Source organism: Bison bison, unplaced genomic scaffold, assembly GCF_000754665.1.
Source record: "Bison bison bison isolate TAMUID 2011002044 unplaced genomic scaffold, Bison_UMD1.0 scf7180017863933, whole genome shotgun sequence".
NCBI classification, from domain to species: domain Eukaryota; kingdom Metazoa; phylum Chordata; class Mammalia; order Artiodactyla; family Bovidae; genus Bison; species Bison bison.
Window position 1 is genome coordinate 106,031 of NW_011494505.1, and position 16,475 is coordinate 122,505.

General features: G+C 46.4%; 1 protein-coding gene across 1 annotated transcript; it reads left to right on the top strand.

Annotated features, from left to right (window-relative positions):
- LOC104984173 (cationic amino acid transporter 3-like) lies at positions 1-4,876 on the top strand. The gene is made up of 11 exons (XM_010833807.1): positions 1-370; positions 953-1,111; positions 1,952-2,135; positions 2,337-2,449; positions 2,605-2,827; positions 2,982-3,121; positions 3,215-3,317; positions 3,507-3,706; positions 3,902-4,068; positions 4,342-4,450; positions 4,612-4,876. Exons 1-11 carry the CDS (start codon positions 1-3, stop codon positions 4,698-4,700), a joined length of 1,857 nt encoding a protein of 618 aa, XP_010832109.1. The 3' UTR covers positions 4,701-4,876.
- Positions 4,877-16,475: the final 11,599 nt, after the last annotated feature.

A 16,475-nucleotide genomic window follows, 5' to 3' on the forward strand; every position in this document is an offset into this window, starting at 1 on the left:
ATGCTGTGTCAGTATGTTCGCCAGTTTGGTCAGAAGCTGGTCCACAGGCGGCCGCTGGAGCCCATAGAAGAGTCTGAGAGTCCCACGGCTCATCTTAACATCCTAGATCTGGTTGTCTTGGGTGTGGGCAGAAGCCTGGGATCCGGCGTGTATGTCTTGATTGGATTCATTGCCAAGCTAATAGCTGGACCATCAGTTATCATCTGCTTCTTGGTGGACTCCCTGTCTTCTGTGTTGTTCGGGCTCTGCTATGCTGAGCTGGGGGCCCGGATACCACACGTTGATTCTATGTATCTCCATAGCTATGTCATCATGGGACAACTGTGTGCCTTTGTCATTGGCTGGAACCTCATTTTGTCCTTATTTGTTGGTGAGATGATGGGTAGGGGGAAGATGTGGGCTAAAGATCCAGGAACAGGGAGGTGATATTGGGGTCATACTCATTTATAAACCTCTTGCTGTTGACCTTGCAGCAGGAAGCTGGTAATAGTGGCCAAAACCCCTTCAACTTCTTTCTACTTAGCTCTATCCTGTTTTGCTTAAATGATGGACCAAGAACTCAGAAGAAAGGGAACTATAGAGGGTAGATGAGAGGGGGACATGGCCCACAGCCTCACCCCCTCATCATATTGAAGTCTCTGCTCAGCTGTTGTCTTTGTGGGAATTTCCATTATCTCTAGATTTTACATTTCACCCTCATCTCCCTGCCCTCCTGGTCCCACTTCCCTGTCTTCTTTTCTTATATAGCATTGATCTCTCAGTGTATTAACCAGTTGATGTATTTTGTGAATCATTTGGGTCTGCTTTCCCCTTCCCTCTCTCCCCTCCCCCATGAAGAGAAACTTTGAGATTAGGGTTTTTGCTTAATTTTTTTAAAAAAAATACATCCCAAGGCACATAGCAGAGGATGTGTGTTTATGTGTGTTACTGAATATTCCTCTTATCACTGCAGGCACTGCTTGTGTGGCCAAGGCCTGGAGCATCGCCTTTGACAGCCTCACTGGGAACCACATCTCTCAGGCGTTAGAAGGAACCTTCTCTCCGTATATGCCCTCTGCCCTCGGCACTTTCCCCAACTTTGTCGTGCTGGGCCCGCTGCTGCTGATTACTGGTGAGAAGGGGTCAGTGATAGAAGAGTGAGGTGTGGAGGGGGAAGTGGGGTGGGAAAGGATTGGAGTGGTGGAATGGTGGGGGGCTTAGAACGGGAAGAAGGGTCTGAGATATGAGAGACAGAAAGGGAGGACATAGCCGGTTGTTTTCTACCCTTGGCAGTAGAGATTCTGGGCTGGATCATTCTTTGGTGTGGGGGTGGTCCTGTGCATTGTAAGGTGGGTTTTTTTTTTCCAAGTCATTATAGAGTTTTGAGCAACAACCCTGGCCTTTACCCACTAGATACCCCTGATGCCCATTCCCCCAAACTGAGGTATTGAGAATATCCCCGGACAGAGCCAAATGTCCCTTGGAAGGCAAAATTATGCCTGCTCAGAATCATTTCCTTAGACCAAAAAAGTTCCTTCCTCTCTATTGAGACCAAAGATGTTTTTTCAATGGAGATGAAATTCTCATGGCATAAAATTAACAATTTTAATACTTGCCCACCTTTATTGAGATATATTTGACATAAACAAATGTCTAAATTCAAGGTACACAATATCATGATTTTTTTAGATCCCCCCTGTTGTGAGATGATTGCCACAGTAAGAAATTAACCATCATAAAGGACACACTCAGTGACATCTAGTAAATTCACAGTGTTCTACAACCATCACCTCCACCTAGTTCCAGAGATTTTCATCACCTGAAAAGGAAACCCAGTACTCATTGAGCAATCACTGCCCATCTGCTACCTCGACCCCGGTCACCAAACCCCCAGACCCTGGTGACCACTAGTCTGCTTTCTGTCTCTATATATTCATTTATTTTGGATGCTTCCTATTCCATCTTATCCAAGGAGTACTGGTTCTTGGAGTTCCTGTGTCAGCCTGGATTATCAAAGTGTTCACAAGCTTGAATATTTTGATTCCAATCTTCATGATCATCTCTGGCTTCATTAAGGGAGACCTGCTCAACTGGCAGCTCACGGAACAGGACTACAAAAACACATCTGGATCAAGTGACATCTACAGGACTGGAGGGTATCCTTGACCTTAGTAACACGTGTGAGGGGTGAGGGTGTGCCGGGTTGACAACATGGTGGGGACTCGAGAGACCTGGGCTGATGGATCCAGGTGATGGCAGTCCTGGAGCCTAGGACTTGTGGTGTTAACAGAGAAGTCCAGTAGAGAAGGCTGAACTCACTTCACCCATGTTCATCCTCGTTCCTTCTCTCACCACAGCTTGGGCCCTCTGGGTTCTGGAGGGTTTGTGCCTTTTGGCTTTGAAGGGATTCTCCATGGAGCAGCTATATTTTTCAGATCATATTTTGGCTTCAGTGTCATTGTCACTAAAGGTAACAAGGTCATTGTATGTCCCATTGGGGGTTTGGACATGGTTTGGGCTCCCCTTGGGCTTAGGGATGGGTAGAAGGTGAGGTGTGTGAGGGAGGGGGTTTTGTGCTTTCACCCCAGTGTGTTTCCTGACCCATTACTTCCACCCATCCTGCAGGGAGAGAAGCTCGAAATCCTCAGCGTTCCGTCCCCTTGAGCATGGTGATCTCCATCTTCATCTGCTTTTTGGCGTACTCGGGTGTCTCGGTGGCACTCACCCTCATGGTGCCCTACTACCAGATTCATCACTACAATCCTTTGCCACAGGCTTTTTTCCATGTTGGGTGGGCTCCTGCCGGATATGTCATGGCTGTTGTCTTCCTATGTGCCCTTTTATACAGGTCAGAGTCATGAGTTTCTCCCCATCTACTGTCAGATGCTCAGGTATCCTGTCTCTTGGGATTGAGAGACAAGAGGGAAGGACACCTCACATGGACTAGAGAGCAGATGGCCGGTCTGTCCTGCTTCTCCACATGTTCCCATTTTCTTATCCAGCCTCCTTAGAGCCATGTTTGTCTTGTCTCGGTTGATCTGTGCGATGGCAGATGATGGGCTCCTTTTCCGGGGACTTGGATGGATCCATGCCGGTACCCACAGCCCCATCATAGCCATCCTGGCTTCTGGAACTCTTGCAGGTGAATAAGCAAAACCCACTCCTTCTCTAATCAGTTCCCCTCATCTGGACTTTTCCAGTGGTTTCTAATTCCCTTCTTCCACCCTCATTCTAGCGATCGTGGCATTACCCTTTGAGCTCCGAGATATTGTGGAATTCACGTTAATTGGGATCATGCTTGCTTACACCCTTGTGGCTTTTTCTGTGCTTGTCCTCAGGTGAGACTCCACTTCACTTTGACTGCGGGTCTTGGACTTGTGGGAACTGATAGGGAGGTAGTCATCTTCGGCTGATATGCTGCCTTCTAAAATCCTGCTCTGCTTAAGGCAGCACAGATGGGGAATAGATTGTGTGATGATGGATCAGTAGGGGCTACTCTTAATATTGCTTTAATACCTCTAATTCAGGTACCAGGCAGATCAGAATTTCAGCAAGAATAAGAAAACAGAGGAAGAAACTGAGATGGGGCCTGTAACTGAAGAAAGTCCTTCAGGATCTATACCTGAAGCAAGAATGTCAAACTTTCTAAAGAGTCTGTGGTTCCCTGGCAGCACCATCCCCACCTGGAAATCTGGCCAGATTGTCTATGGATGTGCCTTCCTGCTTGGTGAGCAGTGGGATTTCTCTTTGGTCATATTCTGAAACTGACAGGAGGTGGTGGGAATGTGTATTTTGGAAGTTGAAAAGCCTTGGAGATACGATGTCCCTTCCTGGGGTGGGCAACTTTGGAGTGGGGTGTGACCCAAGGCACTGATACATTTGTCTTCTGGGTCCAGCCTATTCTCCTCCTTGACCCTTGCAGTTCTCCTGCTGATAATCCTGAGCCTGGTTCTGGCCCAGTGGCCCATCCAGGTGTTCTCTGGAGACTCCGTGCTCACAACAGTGGCTGTGCTGCTGCTGCTGCTCATCACTGGGGTCATGGTCATCATCTGGAGGCAGCCCCAGGACCCCTCTCCCCTTTACTTCAAGGTAGGTGACCTTATGTGTCCAAAGTGTCCACCTTCAGTGAATGCAATCTGCAGGCTTTGACGTCTAAACATCCTCTCCTGGTCCAGAGAAGAAGAGAAGTTGCTAAAACCAGTGGTCCCTTCCCAGTTCCACACAGAGTGCTTTACATACACAATCTCAGTAGGCACTGAACACACAGCCTGAAGAGGACTTGAGTCTTCTCACCCACGTGGGGTAGGGTCTCCCTTTCAGAGGTCTGGGCTGTGTCCAGGGATGAACTGACTCTGCCCACAGGTCCCTGCTCTGCCTGTCCTCCCACTGGTGAGCATCTTTGTGAACATTTACCTGATGATGCAGATCACCTCTGGGGCCTGGGTCCAATTTGGCATCTGGAATGCAATTGGTAAGTGACTTTCCAGGATAAAGAGGTGTGACTGAACCCAGTACTCTTCCTACTATCTTGTCCCCAAAAGTTTGTCAGACACCGTACTAGGAGGTCTATTGGGTATTTGTAAGTGATGAGAGCGCCTACTTTCCCTTCTCACTGTCTCATTTCCCTACTAGGATTTGTCATATACCTTGGATATGGGATCCGACACAGCCTGGCAGGGAACGATGAGCCACAGCGACCAGCCTCCAATTCTCAGACTTGACAAAAACATCCTGTAACCACAGGACATCGATGCTGTGTGGAATCCCTCTAGGCACTGGAGTTATCTTCTGGTTCAAGGGACACTTTGAGTCTGTGGACTGTTGTTATTGTCTTCTTGACAGAACAGAACCTGGGGACAGGAGTCGACAAAAAGAAGGTGAAGAAAAGAAGGACGTGGGGGACCCAAGTCTCTACTGGAACAAGGGTACTTTATTCATGGCAGCGTGTGCTTATATATTGTTATACAAGGAAGCTTTAGACAGAAAAATAAAGTTGAGTAAAAAACACTGAAACCAGATGCTTAACAACAGTAACTAAGGGAATAACAATAGTCATAGGTCCATAGCAACAGTAACTAGGGGAATAGCAATTGTCACAGGGCCAGAAGACAATCCATGTATTGGAAATAGGAAGATGACTAAGTAGTTTTACAGAAAAGTAAAAAGGTTACTGAAAGGAATCCATGTATGCGTTCCACCTCATGACCTCAGTCCTGAGAACTGTGCAGCTCTGCTCGTTTCTGTTTTCCAGGAACTTATAAGGAACAGAAGGCCCTTGAGAAACAGAAAACAACATATAGGATTCCTTAAAATTAAACGTTCCCTGATAGACTGTGATGGTGTATGCATTTAAAGCTCTATGTTTACTGGCAGTGGAAAAAATCACATTGGTGTTGTATATGTATATTTTTTCAAATAAACTTTTAATAGCATAATATGCATAATGAAAAGTTCAGTCTTCACAAATGTGTAGCAAGATGAACTTTCATAAAGAAAGTACCATGATATAATCAACATCCAGAGGAAGAAACAAAATATTAACCTACAGGTAAGAAGATCCTGCTTGTGGCTCTTTGCAGCAAAAACACCAGAGATTGCCTCATGGGAAGGAAACTCGGGTACTGTATATTGTGTCAAGAGTTACACTTGAAATATTAGGACAAACAGATTGGAAGTAAAAGGAAGGGAACAGACACACTGTGTAAGCAGTAACAGAAGAAAGCTAGGGTAGTTATATTACTCTCGGACAATGTAGACTCTTAAAAAAGAGATTAATAACAGATAAAGTAGATCATTCATATCAATAAAATGATCATTTTTAAAAAATCTCTTCCCCCACTTCATAGACATGGTGTGCTGCTGCTGCTGCTAAGTCACCTCAGTCGTGTCTGACTCTGTGCGACCCCATAGATGGCAGCCCACCAGGCTCCCCTGTCCCTGGGATTCTCCAGGCAAGAACACTGGAGTGGGTTGCCATTTCCTTCTCCAATGCATGAAAGTGAAAAGTGAAAGTGAAATTGCTCAGTCGTGTCCGACTCTTAGCGATCTCATGGACTGCAGCCTACCAGGCTCCTTCATCCATGGGATTTTCCAAGCAAGAGTACTGGAGTGGGGTGCCATTGCCTTCTCTGGAAACAAAGTGTAACATTGTGTAAATGATTGTTTTTCTTTGCTTTTCTATTGTAAACTCAGAGTCACACAGTAGAGTTGATAAAGAAAAATTTTCAATTGAAAAATGAAACTGCATTGCTAGAAGTGGGGGAAAGTGGTTTAGGTAATGGGTGATTGATAAATGGTTATAGTTGAGTGAAGCTCTAAGATAGGAAGTGAAAGTAAAAAGACAAGATATAAAGTTGTTACTGCAGAACAGAATGCTAAAATTTAGAGTATGGACATTCAAAAAGTTGGTAATAATGAAGTACAGGACTGTTTGTTGGAACAATGGAAGTAGAGTGAAGGAGGTCAAGAAACAGTACAAGTTATTAGATTGCCCTGGGTAGCTATACAATGTGATAGGGTAGCCAAAATCCAGCCTTTGTAACCAAGTACCAAACTGAATAGTGGAGATAGAGCCAAGGGGGCAAAAGCAGGCTAATGCCCTCAAAACCATGTGTCCTGACATGGAAGGGTAAGAGGAGGTTTATAATAATTGTTCAAAGAGGAGAACATGATGAGCTAATAGACATTCTTCTGATGGGTTGGTGTGAGGTCACTGGGAATCAGCATCATCAACTTTCTGATTCCAACTGGTCTGGGGTCTATGTGTTCATGGGTAGTGTACAGTTAACTTTTTTCAGCTGGCTAGGGGGTTCAATATCTGCAACATAGCTCAAAAGTATCGTTGTATATATCTCAAATGGGCAGGGCAGAATCCTGCCCCTACCACACCGCAAGGCTGTGCTATTGTGGGTTTTTTTTTTCTTTTCATTTTTTTATTTGGCTGCTTTGGGTCCTAGTTGCAGCACACAGGATCTTCATTCATCATATGGGATCTTTCCTTTCAGTGCATGGAGTGTAGCTGTGGCACTTGGACTCGGTAGTTGTGGCTCTCCCATCCAGTTGCTCCATGGCATATGGTATCTTTGTTTCCCAAAAAGAAAGTGAAAGTGTTAGCTGTTCTGTCATCCCCGACTCTTTGTGACCCCATGGACTGTGTCCATGGAATTCTCCAGGCAAGAATGCTGAAGCAGGTTTCCTGTCTTCCTCCAGGGGATCTTCCCAACTCAAGGATGGAACCCACATCTCTATGTCTCCTGCATTGGCAGGCATGTTCTTTACCACTAGTGCCACCTGGTAAGCACTTACATGTACTGCTGCTGCTGCTGCTAAGTCGCTTCAGTCATGTCTGACTCTGTGCGACCCCATAGACGGCAGCCCACCAGGCTCCCCCGTCCCTGGGGTTCTCCAGGCAAGAATACCGGAGTGGGTTGCCATTTCCTTCTCCAATGCAGAAAAGTGAAGACTGAAAGTGAAGTCGCTCAGTCGTGCCCGACCCTCAGCAACCCCATGGACTGCAGCCACCAGGCTCCTCCATCCATGGGATTTTCCAGGCAAGAGTACTGGACTGGGGTGCCATTGCCTTCTGCATTACATGTACTACTGGCCTCTTATTTGGTTGAAAGCACAATCTGCCTGCAATGTGGGAGATCTGGGTTTGGTCCCTGGGTCAGGAAGATCCCCTGGAGGAAGACATGGCAACCCACTTCAGTATTCTTGCCCGGAGAATTCCATGGATAGAGGAGCCTGGTGGGCTACTGTCCATGGGATTGCAGAATCAGACATAACTCAGAGCAATCAACCCTTCAGTTCAGTTCAGTTGCTCAGTCACGTCTGACTCTTTGCGACCCCATGGACTGCAGCACGCCAGCCCTCCCAGTCCATCACCAACTCCCAGAACTTGCTCAAACTCATGTCCATTGAGTCGGTGATGCCATCCAAACATCTCATCCTCTGTCATCCCCTTCTCTTCCCATCTTCAATCTTTCCCAGCATCAGGGTCTTTTTCAATGAGTCAGTTCTTCTGCTGAATGGGAGAAGATAAATCTGCAAATGACACATTAATATTCAACATATATAAACAGCTCATACAACTCAACATCAAAGAAACAAACAAACAACTCAACTAAAACATGAGCAGTACTAAATAGATATTTTTCAAAGAGAAAATGCTGTGGCCAACAGACACGTGACAAGATGCTCAACAGCGCTAATCATCAAGGAAATGGAAACCAAAACCGTGAGAGATGCCACTTTGCACCTGTCAGAAAGGCTGTCATCAGAAAGGACAGAAATGACAAAGGTTGGCTAGGATTTGGACAAAACGGGACCCATGTACACTGTTGGCAGGGGTGTAAATTGATGCAGCCACTGTAGAAAAAAACTGTATGGAGGTGTCTCTTAAAACTAAAAATAGAACTACCATATGATGTAGCAAGTCCACTGCTGGGTATGTGGCAGTGAAAAGGAAAAAGCGGAGTGAGTTTTTCTCTTTCCCTTTCCTGAGAACAAAGAAGAAAAAAGAAAACAGTGAGCAGGCCTAAACATTTCCTTTTTTTTTTTTTTTTAACTTTAATTGCTCCTAACTCTGCATGTCTGTAACTGGCTTTGCTTTTCTGCCCCCTGATTGTGGAGGAGCTGCACTTCACACCTATTACCCTTTGCTTACCCTTATGACACTCCCTTCACCTTGTTACGTTTCGGAAAGAAGGCCGCAGACCCACCGAACTGCCCGACTCAATCACTGGGCTACTGACGCCAGCCTATGATGGTTTTTGAAAGAATGCAAGAGGAAGAAGACAAGATCCTCCCACCTTGGTTCCTCTTCACTGACTCCTGACTGTGAGCCTTCATCTTATAAGCCTTTATCTTAGGAGGGGAGGCACAGTCCTTGAGGCCTGAACCTACTTTATTTCCTTCTCTGCCAATTGAGAATTAAAGCCACCTGTATATTACCTCCAAACTCTGTCTCCACATATTTTTTTTCAGTGGGCAGAGAAAGCCAATATTTTGGCCAACAACAGCTATGTACACACACACAAATATATGCGTGTGTGCATGCATGTGTGTGTGTGTGTATGTGTGTGTGTGCGCTAAGTCACTTCAGTGGTGTCCAACTCTGTGCCCCATGGACTATAGCCCGCCAACCTCCTCTGTCCATGGGATTCTCCAGGCAAGAATACTGGAGTGGGTTGCCATGCCCTTCTCCAGGGGATCTTCCCCACCCAAGGACAGAACCCTGTCTCTTACATCCCCTCCCTGGTAGATGGGCAGGCAGGTTCTTCACCACTAGGGCCACCTGGGAAGCATGTGTGTGTGTGTGTGTATGCTCAGCTCTCCCAGAAAACAGCTCCTAGAAGAAGTGGAACAAGTCACATCCTCTTCCATCCCTTTGTGCAAGGCTGGATGCAGGCACGGTGCTTGTTCCATGCTTGCGTTGTTTGGATTCACATCAGAGATGTTAAGCTGCCTTCTCCTGGTTGGGGCACAGCTGAGCTTGAAGGTCCCCACACTGGGGTGTCTCAGGTCGGGTGCAGACTGTGGGGGGTCGAGTCGTGTAAGAGGACTGGGAGGGAGCAGGGTTGAGTGGGATCTCAACTCTTATAGCTCGTATTTCTCACGGTCCTTGATCAAATGAGTTCAAGTGTCCACAGAAATGATCAATGAAAAGTACATAACCGAAATAGGAAAGAGTTTTCTTAGAGCCAAACTGTGGCCCTCAAGGGAGACAGTGTCCCTAGAGCTCTGAGGAACTGCTCTGCTGAAGCGTGGTGTCCAGCGCAGTCTTCCACCTCATCCAAGCAAAGGACATACATCAACATGACAGGGTGTATTTCTTCAAGTTTTCAAAAGAGACAGACCTAGTTCATAGCGAGACAAAAGCTTCTTGGTGTCTGGGGAGGGAACCTTATCTTCCAGGGAGTGTTAACACGGATGCTGTGAGAAGGGAGTTACTCATATTTATCTTCAGAACAGACATTCTTTACCTTAGTGGTTAAGCGCTATGAGGGTCTGACAGGCTGTTTTAATTCACACAGAGTTCAGGCTGAACCATGGATAAGCCAAAATGACTTCCCCATACCTCAATATGTGAACATTTTCTCCATCACCAGCAGATAAAAATCTTAAAACCATATGACCCAGCAATTCTACCTCTGAGGATATACCCAGAAGAATTGAAACCACACTCGGGAAGAGACATTTATACATTCGAGTTCACAGCAGCATTATTCACAATAACTAGAACATGAAAGCAACCCAAGTGCCCACTGACCAAGGAAGGGATAAGCCAATGTGGTGTGTGCAAGGAATATGGTATGTACTGTTTATTCAGCATTAGAAAGGAAGGGAATTGTGGACATTCTTCTAAGTGAAATGAGCCTGACAGGAAAGGACAAATACTCTACGACTCCACGGAAATGAAGCGCCTGGTGTAGTCAGATGCATAGAGACAGAAAGTAGAAGGGTGATTGCAAGGAACTGAGGGAGAAAACGGGAATTTTTGCTTAATGGGTACAGAGTTTAAGTTTTGCCAAATGAAAACAAAGTCCTGGAGTTTGGTTGCACAAAAGGTGAATGCAGTTAATATGATTGGATCAGACACTTAAAGATGGTTAAAATGGTCAATGTTATGTTATGGGTGTTTTACTACAATAAAATAAACCTCTCAGAACCTCCCCTGAGGGTAACCACAGAAGAGTCAGGGCTGATAGCAACACGGCAGATGCTCTCTGCCCGCCCCGCTCCATCTCCACCCCAACAACCCAGGGGTGAGGACTGTCTTCTGCGCTCAGGACTCCCCGCTTCAGTTCTTGGAGATGTCTCAGCTCCAGCCCTGCACAGCTTAACCTCAGCCTCCCTGACTGACCCAGTGCTCCAGGATCTGCTCCAAGGGTCCGTTAAGTCTCGGGTCACCCTCTTCTGTAGGAGACTGGGCGCTGAGTTCACATCCTCCCAAAGAGACCCCTGCAATCCCAGAATGTAGGGGGCAGTCAGCCCGGCCCCTGACTGACCCTTTTTCCAATGAAAGCAGGAGCAGGGAGTGTGTGTGGAAAAAAGGTGTGTGTAGGGGATGGGAGGTAATTGGACCTGTGTCCTGACGATCTAAGCCTATTTTTTTGACTTATGTACAAACCATATTAATAATTACCCTTATACACTGAATGGGCATGTGGACCCCTGGTTTCAGTCTTCTATATACTGTCTGCCCTCCGTGTCTGTGGGTGCCTCATCTGAAGATACAGGGGCAACTGTAAGGAACTTGAGCTTCTGTGGAGTTGGGTATTCATGAGGGGCAACTGTATGGTGACTTATAGTATATTACTTTTGGGTTTGCTACACCCATCAACTCTGTGAAGCTGACTATATTATTCAGCATTAGTAGCAATTTTTTAAATGGTGACAAAATACACATAACAGAGAATTTACCATTTTGACCATTTTAAAGTGTACAGTTCAGTAATGTTAGGTGTTATGTACATTGTAAGAGTTCTGATCTCCAGAACTCTTTTCATCTTGTAAAACTGAAATTGTGTCTCCATTTTATAATAACTCCTATTTCTCCCCAGCCCCTCTGCTGAACCACCATTCTACTTTCTTTTTTTAAATTTGTTTACATGGCTGCTCTGGGTCTTAGTTGTGTCATGCTGGATCTTATTGCGACACAAGGACTCTGTAGTTGTGTCTCGAGGGCTCCAGAGCACACGGGCTTCAGTAGTTGTGGTCTGCAGGCTCAGCTGCCCCACAGCATTTGGGGTCTTAGTTCCCAGATCGGGAATTGACCAGTCTCCCCTGCATTGCAAGGCCATCTTAACCACTGGACCACCAGGCAAGTTCCCACCGTTCTACTTTCCGTCTCTATGATTTTGACTGTTCTCAGTACTTCATAGAACTGGAATCATACAATATTTGTATTATGTCACTTAGCATAATGTTTTCAAGTTTCCTCCATGTTGTAGCGTGTATCAGAAATGTCGGTGTTTTCAAGGCTGAATAGTATTTCAATGCATGTATAGACCTCATCACGTTTATCCATTTCTTTGAGGATGGACATCTGAGTTGCTTCCAACTTTCAGCTATTGTGATTAATGCTGCTATGAATATAGGTGCACAAGTGTCTCTTTGAGATCCTGTTTTCAGTTCTTTTGGGTGTACAGCCAGCAGTGGAATTGCTGGATCATGTGGTAATTTCACTTTTAGTTTTTTTTAGAGAACCTTACATTCCTCCTACTCACGGTGCATAGGGGTTGGTCAGCAGCATTTAAGCAAGAAGAAAACACAGGTCCAGAGAAATGTATGACTTGTTCAAAGGCACAGTAGTGTTCGAGGAGCCAAGATTCTAATCAGAATGTCCTGGCTCTTTGAATGCTTGCTCTGAATCAAAATGCTAAACTTGGACTTCAGAGTATCAGGGGTGGAAGCCCCCTGATGGTGAATTGTGGTCACGGGGTCAGCCTCTCCCTGCAGAGCAGTGTAGTGAGGGGACATTTCACACCCCAGAGCAGCAGGAAATAGAGTCCTTTCATTTCTGATTCAGAGTAAAGGTTACTTCCTCGTCCCTCCAGGCAGTTAGTTGGGAGGCCACTCTGCTGTGATGCTTTGACTGAGCTGAGCTTGAGTCTGTCCCTCCCTACAAATTCCATCTCCTTCTGCCCCAAAGCAGAGTCCCTATTCCATGTCACTCTGCAGGCAACGAAACAGGAAGCTACCAGGTTTTAAGATCTTTGTCATGGAAACAGGTGGAGTCTGTGATTTCTGATCACCAAGCCCCTTAGTCACTTCATCCCTATCTAGGACAGAAGGAAATACTGATCATAAGGACAGTTTTCCCAGTGGTATAGAGAAAAGCAGGACAAAGATGGTATACAGCACGTGCAATAGCAGCTAGCTAATAAATAGCAGAGCTGGATTTGAAATGGCAGAACTGGTTGATTTTGCTTAAAACCAAGAAATCATCATTCTTATCCACTCAGATCATGCCCATTAAGCAGATGCTGTGAACCGGGCACTGTGTCAGAAGGTCTTGCTTCTGCAGGAACAGAAATTTCCTTTTCTAAGCTCTTTGGCTGGTTTAATAATTAAACTGACATAAGACAGGCAAACAGGCACTTCCCTGGTGGTCCAGTGGCTAAGACTCCGTGCCCACATTGCAGGGAGCCTGGGTTCGATCCCTGGTTGGGGAAGTAAACCCCGTATGCTGCAACTGAGTTCACCTGCCTCAATGAAAGATCTTGCGTGCTGCAACTAAGATCCAGTGCAGACAAAAAAAAAAAAAAGACAGATTAGGAGATTCAATTTGCTTCATTGGGGAGCCCCATAGAAATTCTGAGACTCAAGACATTCAAACAACTGAGGCTCATATCCTCCCCTGAGCTAAGGAGAAAGGAGTAGGAATCTGGGGCTTCAAATGGGAGGAAGAGAACCCACAGGAAAATGGGAGGAGAAAATGCTTGGAAGACCCTTGTGAGTCCCTTGGATGGCAGGGAGATCAAACCAGTTAATCCTAAAAGAAATTCACCCTGAATATTCATCAGAAGGACTGATGCTGAAGCTGAAGCTCTAATACTTTGGCCTCCTGATGTGAAGAACTGACTCAATGGAAAAGACTCTGATGCTGGGAAAGATTAAGGGCAGGAGGACAAGGGGATGACAGAGGATGAGATGGTTGGATGGCAGCTTTGACTCAATGAATGTGAATTTGAGCAAACTCCACGAGATAGTGAAGGACAGAAGAGCCTGGTGTGCTGCAGTTCATGGGGTAACAAAGAGTCGGACATGACTGAGTGACTGAATGACAACAACAAAAAAGCCCAAGTGTTTGGTATACAAATGTTTGCCACTCCAGGCAGATAATCCTTTTAGAAATAAAACGTTGTCTTTGGTGATAGCTCTCTTCCTGCTGTAGGTCCCTTGTGAAAGTCGCTAAGTCGTGTCCGACTCTTTGCGACCCCATGGACTATACAGTCCATGGAATTCTCCAGGCCGGAATACTGGAGTTGGTAGCCTTTCCCTTCTCCAGGGGATCTTCCCAACCCAGGGATCAAACCCAGGTCTCTCACATTGCAGGCGGACTCTTCACCAGCTGATTACCTTATTTTGAGCAGTTAAGGGAGACGCAAGGAGCTTCTCCTGAGTCTGCTGGGTCTTCACTGCCTTCGGCTCAAAACAGTCAACCAGTCAAAGGGGCACATTTGAGAAGATGTATTCTGCTCCCCTGGAGAAGGCAATGGCACCCCACTCCAGTACTCTTGCCTGGAAAATCCCATGGATGGAGGAGCCTGGTAGGCTGCAGTCCATGGGGTCGCTAAGAATCGGACACGACTGAGCGACTTCATTTTCACCTTTCACTTTCATGCATTGGAGAAGGAAATGGCAACCCACTCCAGTGTCCTTGCCTAGAGAATCCCAGTGATGGGGGAGCCTGGTGGGCTGCCTTCTATGGGGTCGCAGAGTCGGACACGACTGAAGTGACTTAGCAGCAGCAGCATTCTGCTCCCCGTCACTTCTCTTTAAACGATCTTTCTAGCAATTTTGAAACACATTAAGAGGCTTCTTTATGTTTGAAGAATTCAAAGCTCAGAGATGGAGAACTTGCCCATGGTTAAAGGATGTGTCCTTTAACCAGCTGCCCCTCATTACTCCAGTACTTCATGGACTTTAACTCCTAGGGTCTAGGACGGATAAGCAAGCTGGATGACTGCATCTTGTTTTCTCAGCAGATTGTAGCCTCCTCAACTATGTCTAAGACGCTGCATCAGTATGTTCGCTGGTTTGATCAGAAGCTGGCGAGGGGCAGACACCATAAAGGAGTCTGATGGTCTCAAGATTCATCTGAGTGCCACAGAACTGGTGTTCTTGGGTGTGGGCAGATACCTGGGAGGTGGCCTGTACATCACGGTTGGTGCAGTGGCCAAGTACGTAGCTGGACCAGCGATTGTCATCTGCTTCTTGGTGGCCGGCCTGTCTTCTCTGCTGTCGAGGCTCTGCTATGTGGAGTTTGACGCCCGGGTACCACGCTCCTCTTCTGCGTATGTCTGCAGCTACGTCACGATGGGGCAGCTCTGGGCCTTCATCGTTGGCTGGAACATCATACTGTTATTTTTAATTGGTGAGGTGATGGGACCAGGCGACAGGTGTGGGGGAAAGGCGTGGGGGCTAAGGTCAGGAAACTGGGAGATGGGATTGCGGTCTTATTCATGGGCTCTTTGTTACCTGACTTGTTAGGGGAAGTGGGTAACAGTGGCTGGAAAACCCCACAACTTCATTCTATTCAGCTCTCTCCTGCTTTCCTTAAATAATTGGACTAAGAAAGAGGAGGAAAGGAAACTGGGCACTGGTGGGAGGGAGGCGTGTCCCACAGGCTCATCACCTCATTATATTGGAGTCTTTGCTCAGCTGTTGCCTTTGAGTGATTTTTTTGGGGGGGTTGCCACTTGATTTAAAATTTCATCCCTCCCTTTTTGGCCCTCCTGGTCCAACTTCCCTGTTTTTTTCTTTGTGAAACACTGATCTCCTCCTAACATATTAAATAGTGGACCTATTTTGTGAATCATCCCAGTCTGCTCTCGATACCCCATGAAAAAAATCTTTGAGATTATGTTTTGCCTATTTTTTCCTTCAAAATACGTCCCATGGCACATACTAGGTGTTCAATTTTGTCTGTGAATGTTCATTCTTCTGCTGCTGCAGCCACTGCGTGTACAGCCAGGGCCTGGATGTACGCCTTTGACAGCCTTACTGGGGACCTCATCTCTCAGGCATTGGAGGGAACTTTCCCTCTGCATGTGCCCTACTTGCTGGCCACGTATGCGGACTTTTTCATACTGGGCCTGGTGCTGCTGCTTGCGGGTGAGTCAGGGGTCAGATATAAGACGGGATGAGGGGACTCCCCTGGTGGTCCAGTGGTTAAGAATCCGCCTTGCAATGTGGGGACACAGGTTCGATCCCTGGTCAGGGAACTAGGATCCCATGTGCCACAGAACAACTAGGCCCAAGTCCTTAACCTGCACAGTACAACTGGAGAATGTGTGTGTGTGTGTGTGTGTGTAGTTGCTCAGTCATGTCCGATCTTTTGGGCTATAGCCCAATAGGCTCCTTTGTCTGTGGGATTCTCCAGTCAGGAACGCTGGAGTGGGTTGCCATATCCTTCTCCAGGGGATCTTCCTGACCCAGGAAGTGAACCCATGTCTCCTGTGTTTCCTGCATTGCAGGTGGATTCCTTATCCACTGATTCCCAAACTTTGCTGTTTGGGTCACAACTAAAGATCCCACAGATAAGACCCAACTCAGCCAATTACTAATTAAATAAAAATTTTTTTAAAAAAGATGTACTGAGTAGGGCATGGAGAGGAGCTGAGGTTGGGAAAAACTTGGGGGTGGGGACTAGGACTGGAAGGACTGTCTGTGTTATGAGAGACGGGAAAGCAAGATCTGGAGGATCGTTTCCCACTCTTGGCCCTCCTGACAATTTGAGCCAGTTCATTCCTTGGTAGGGCGGGTTA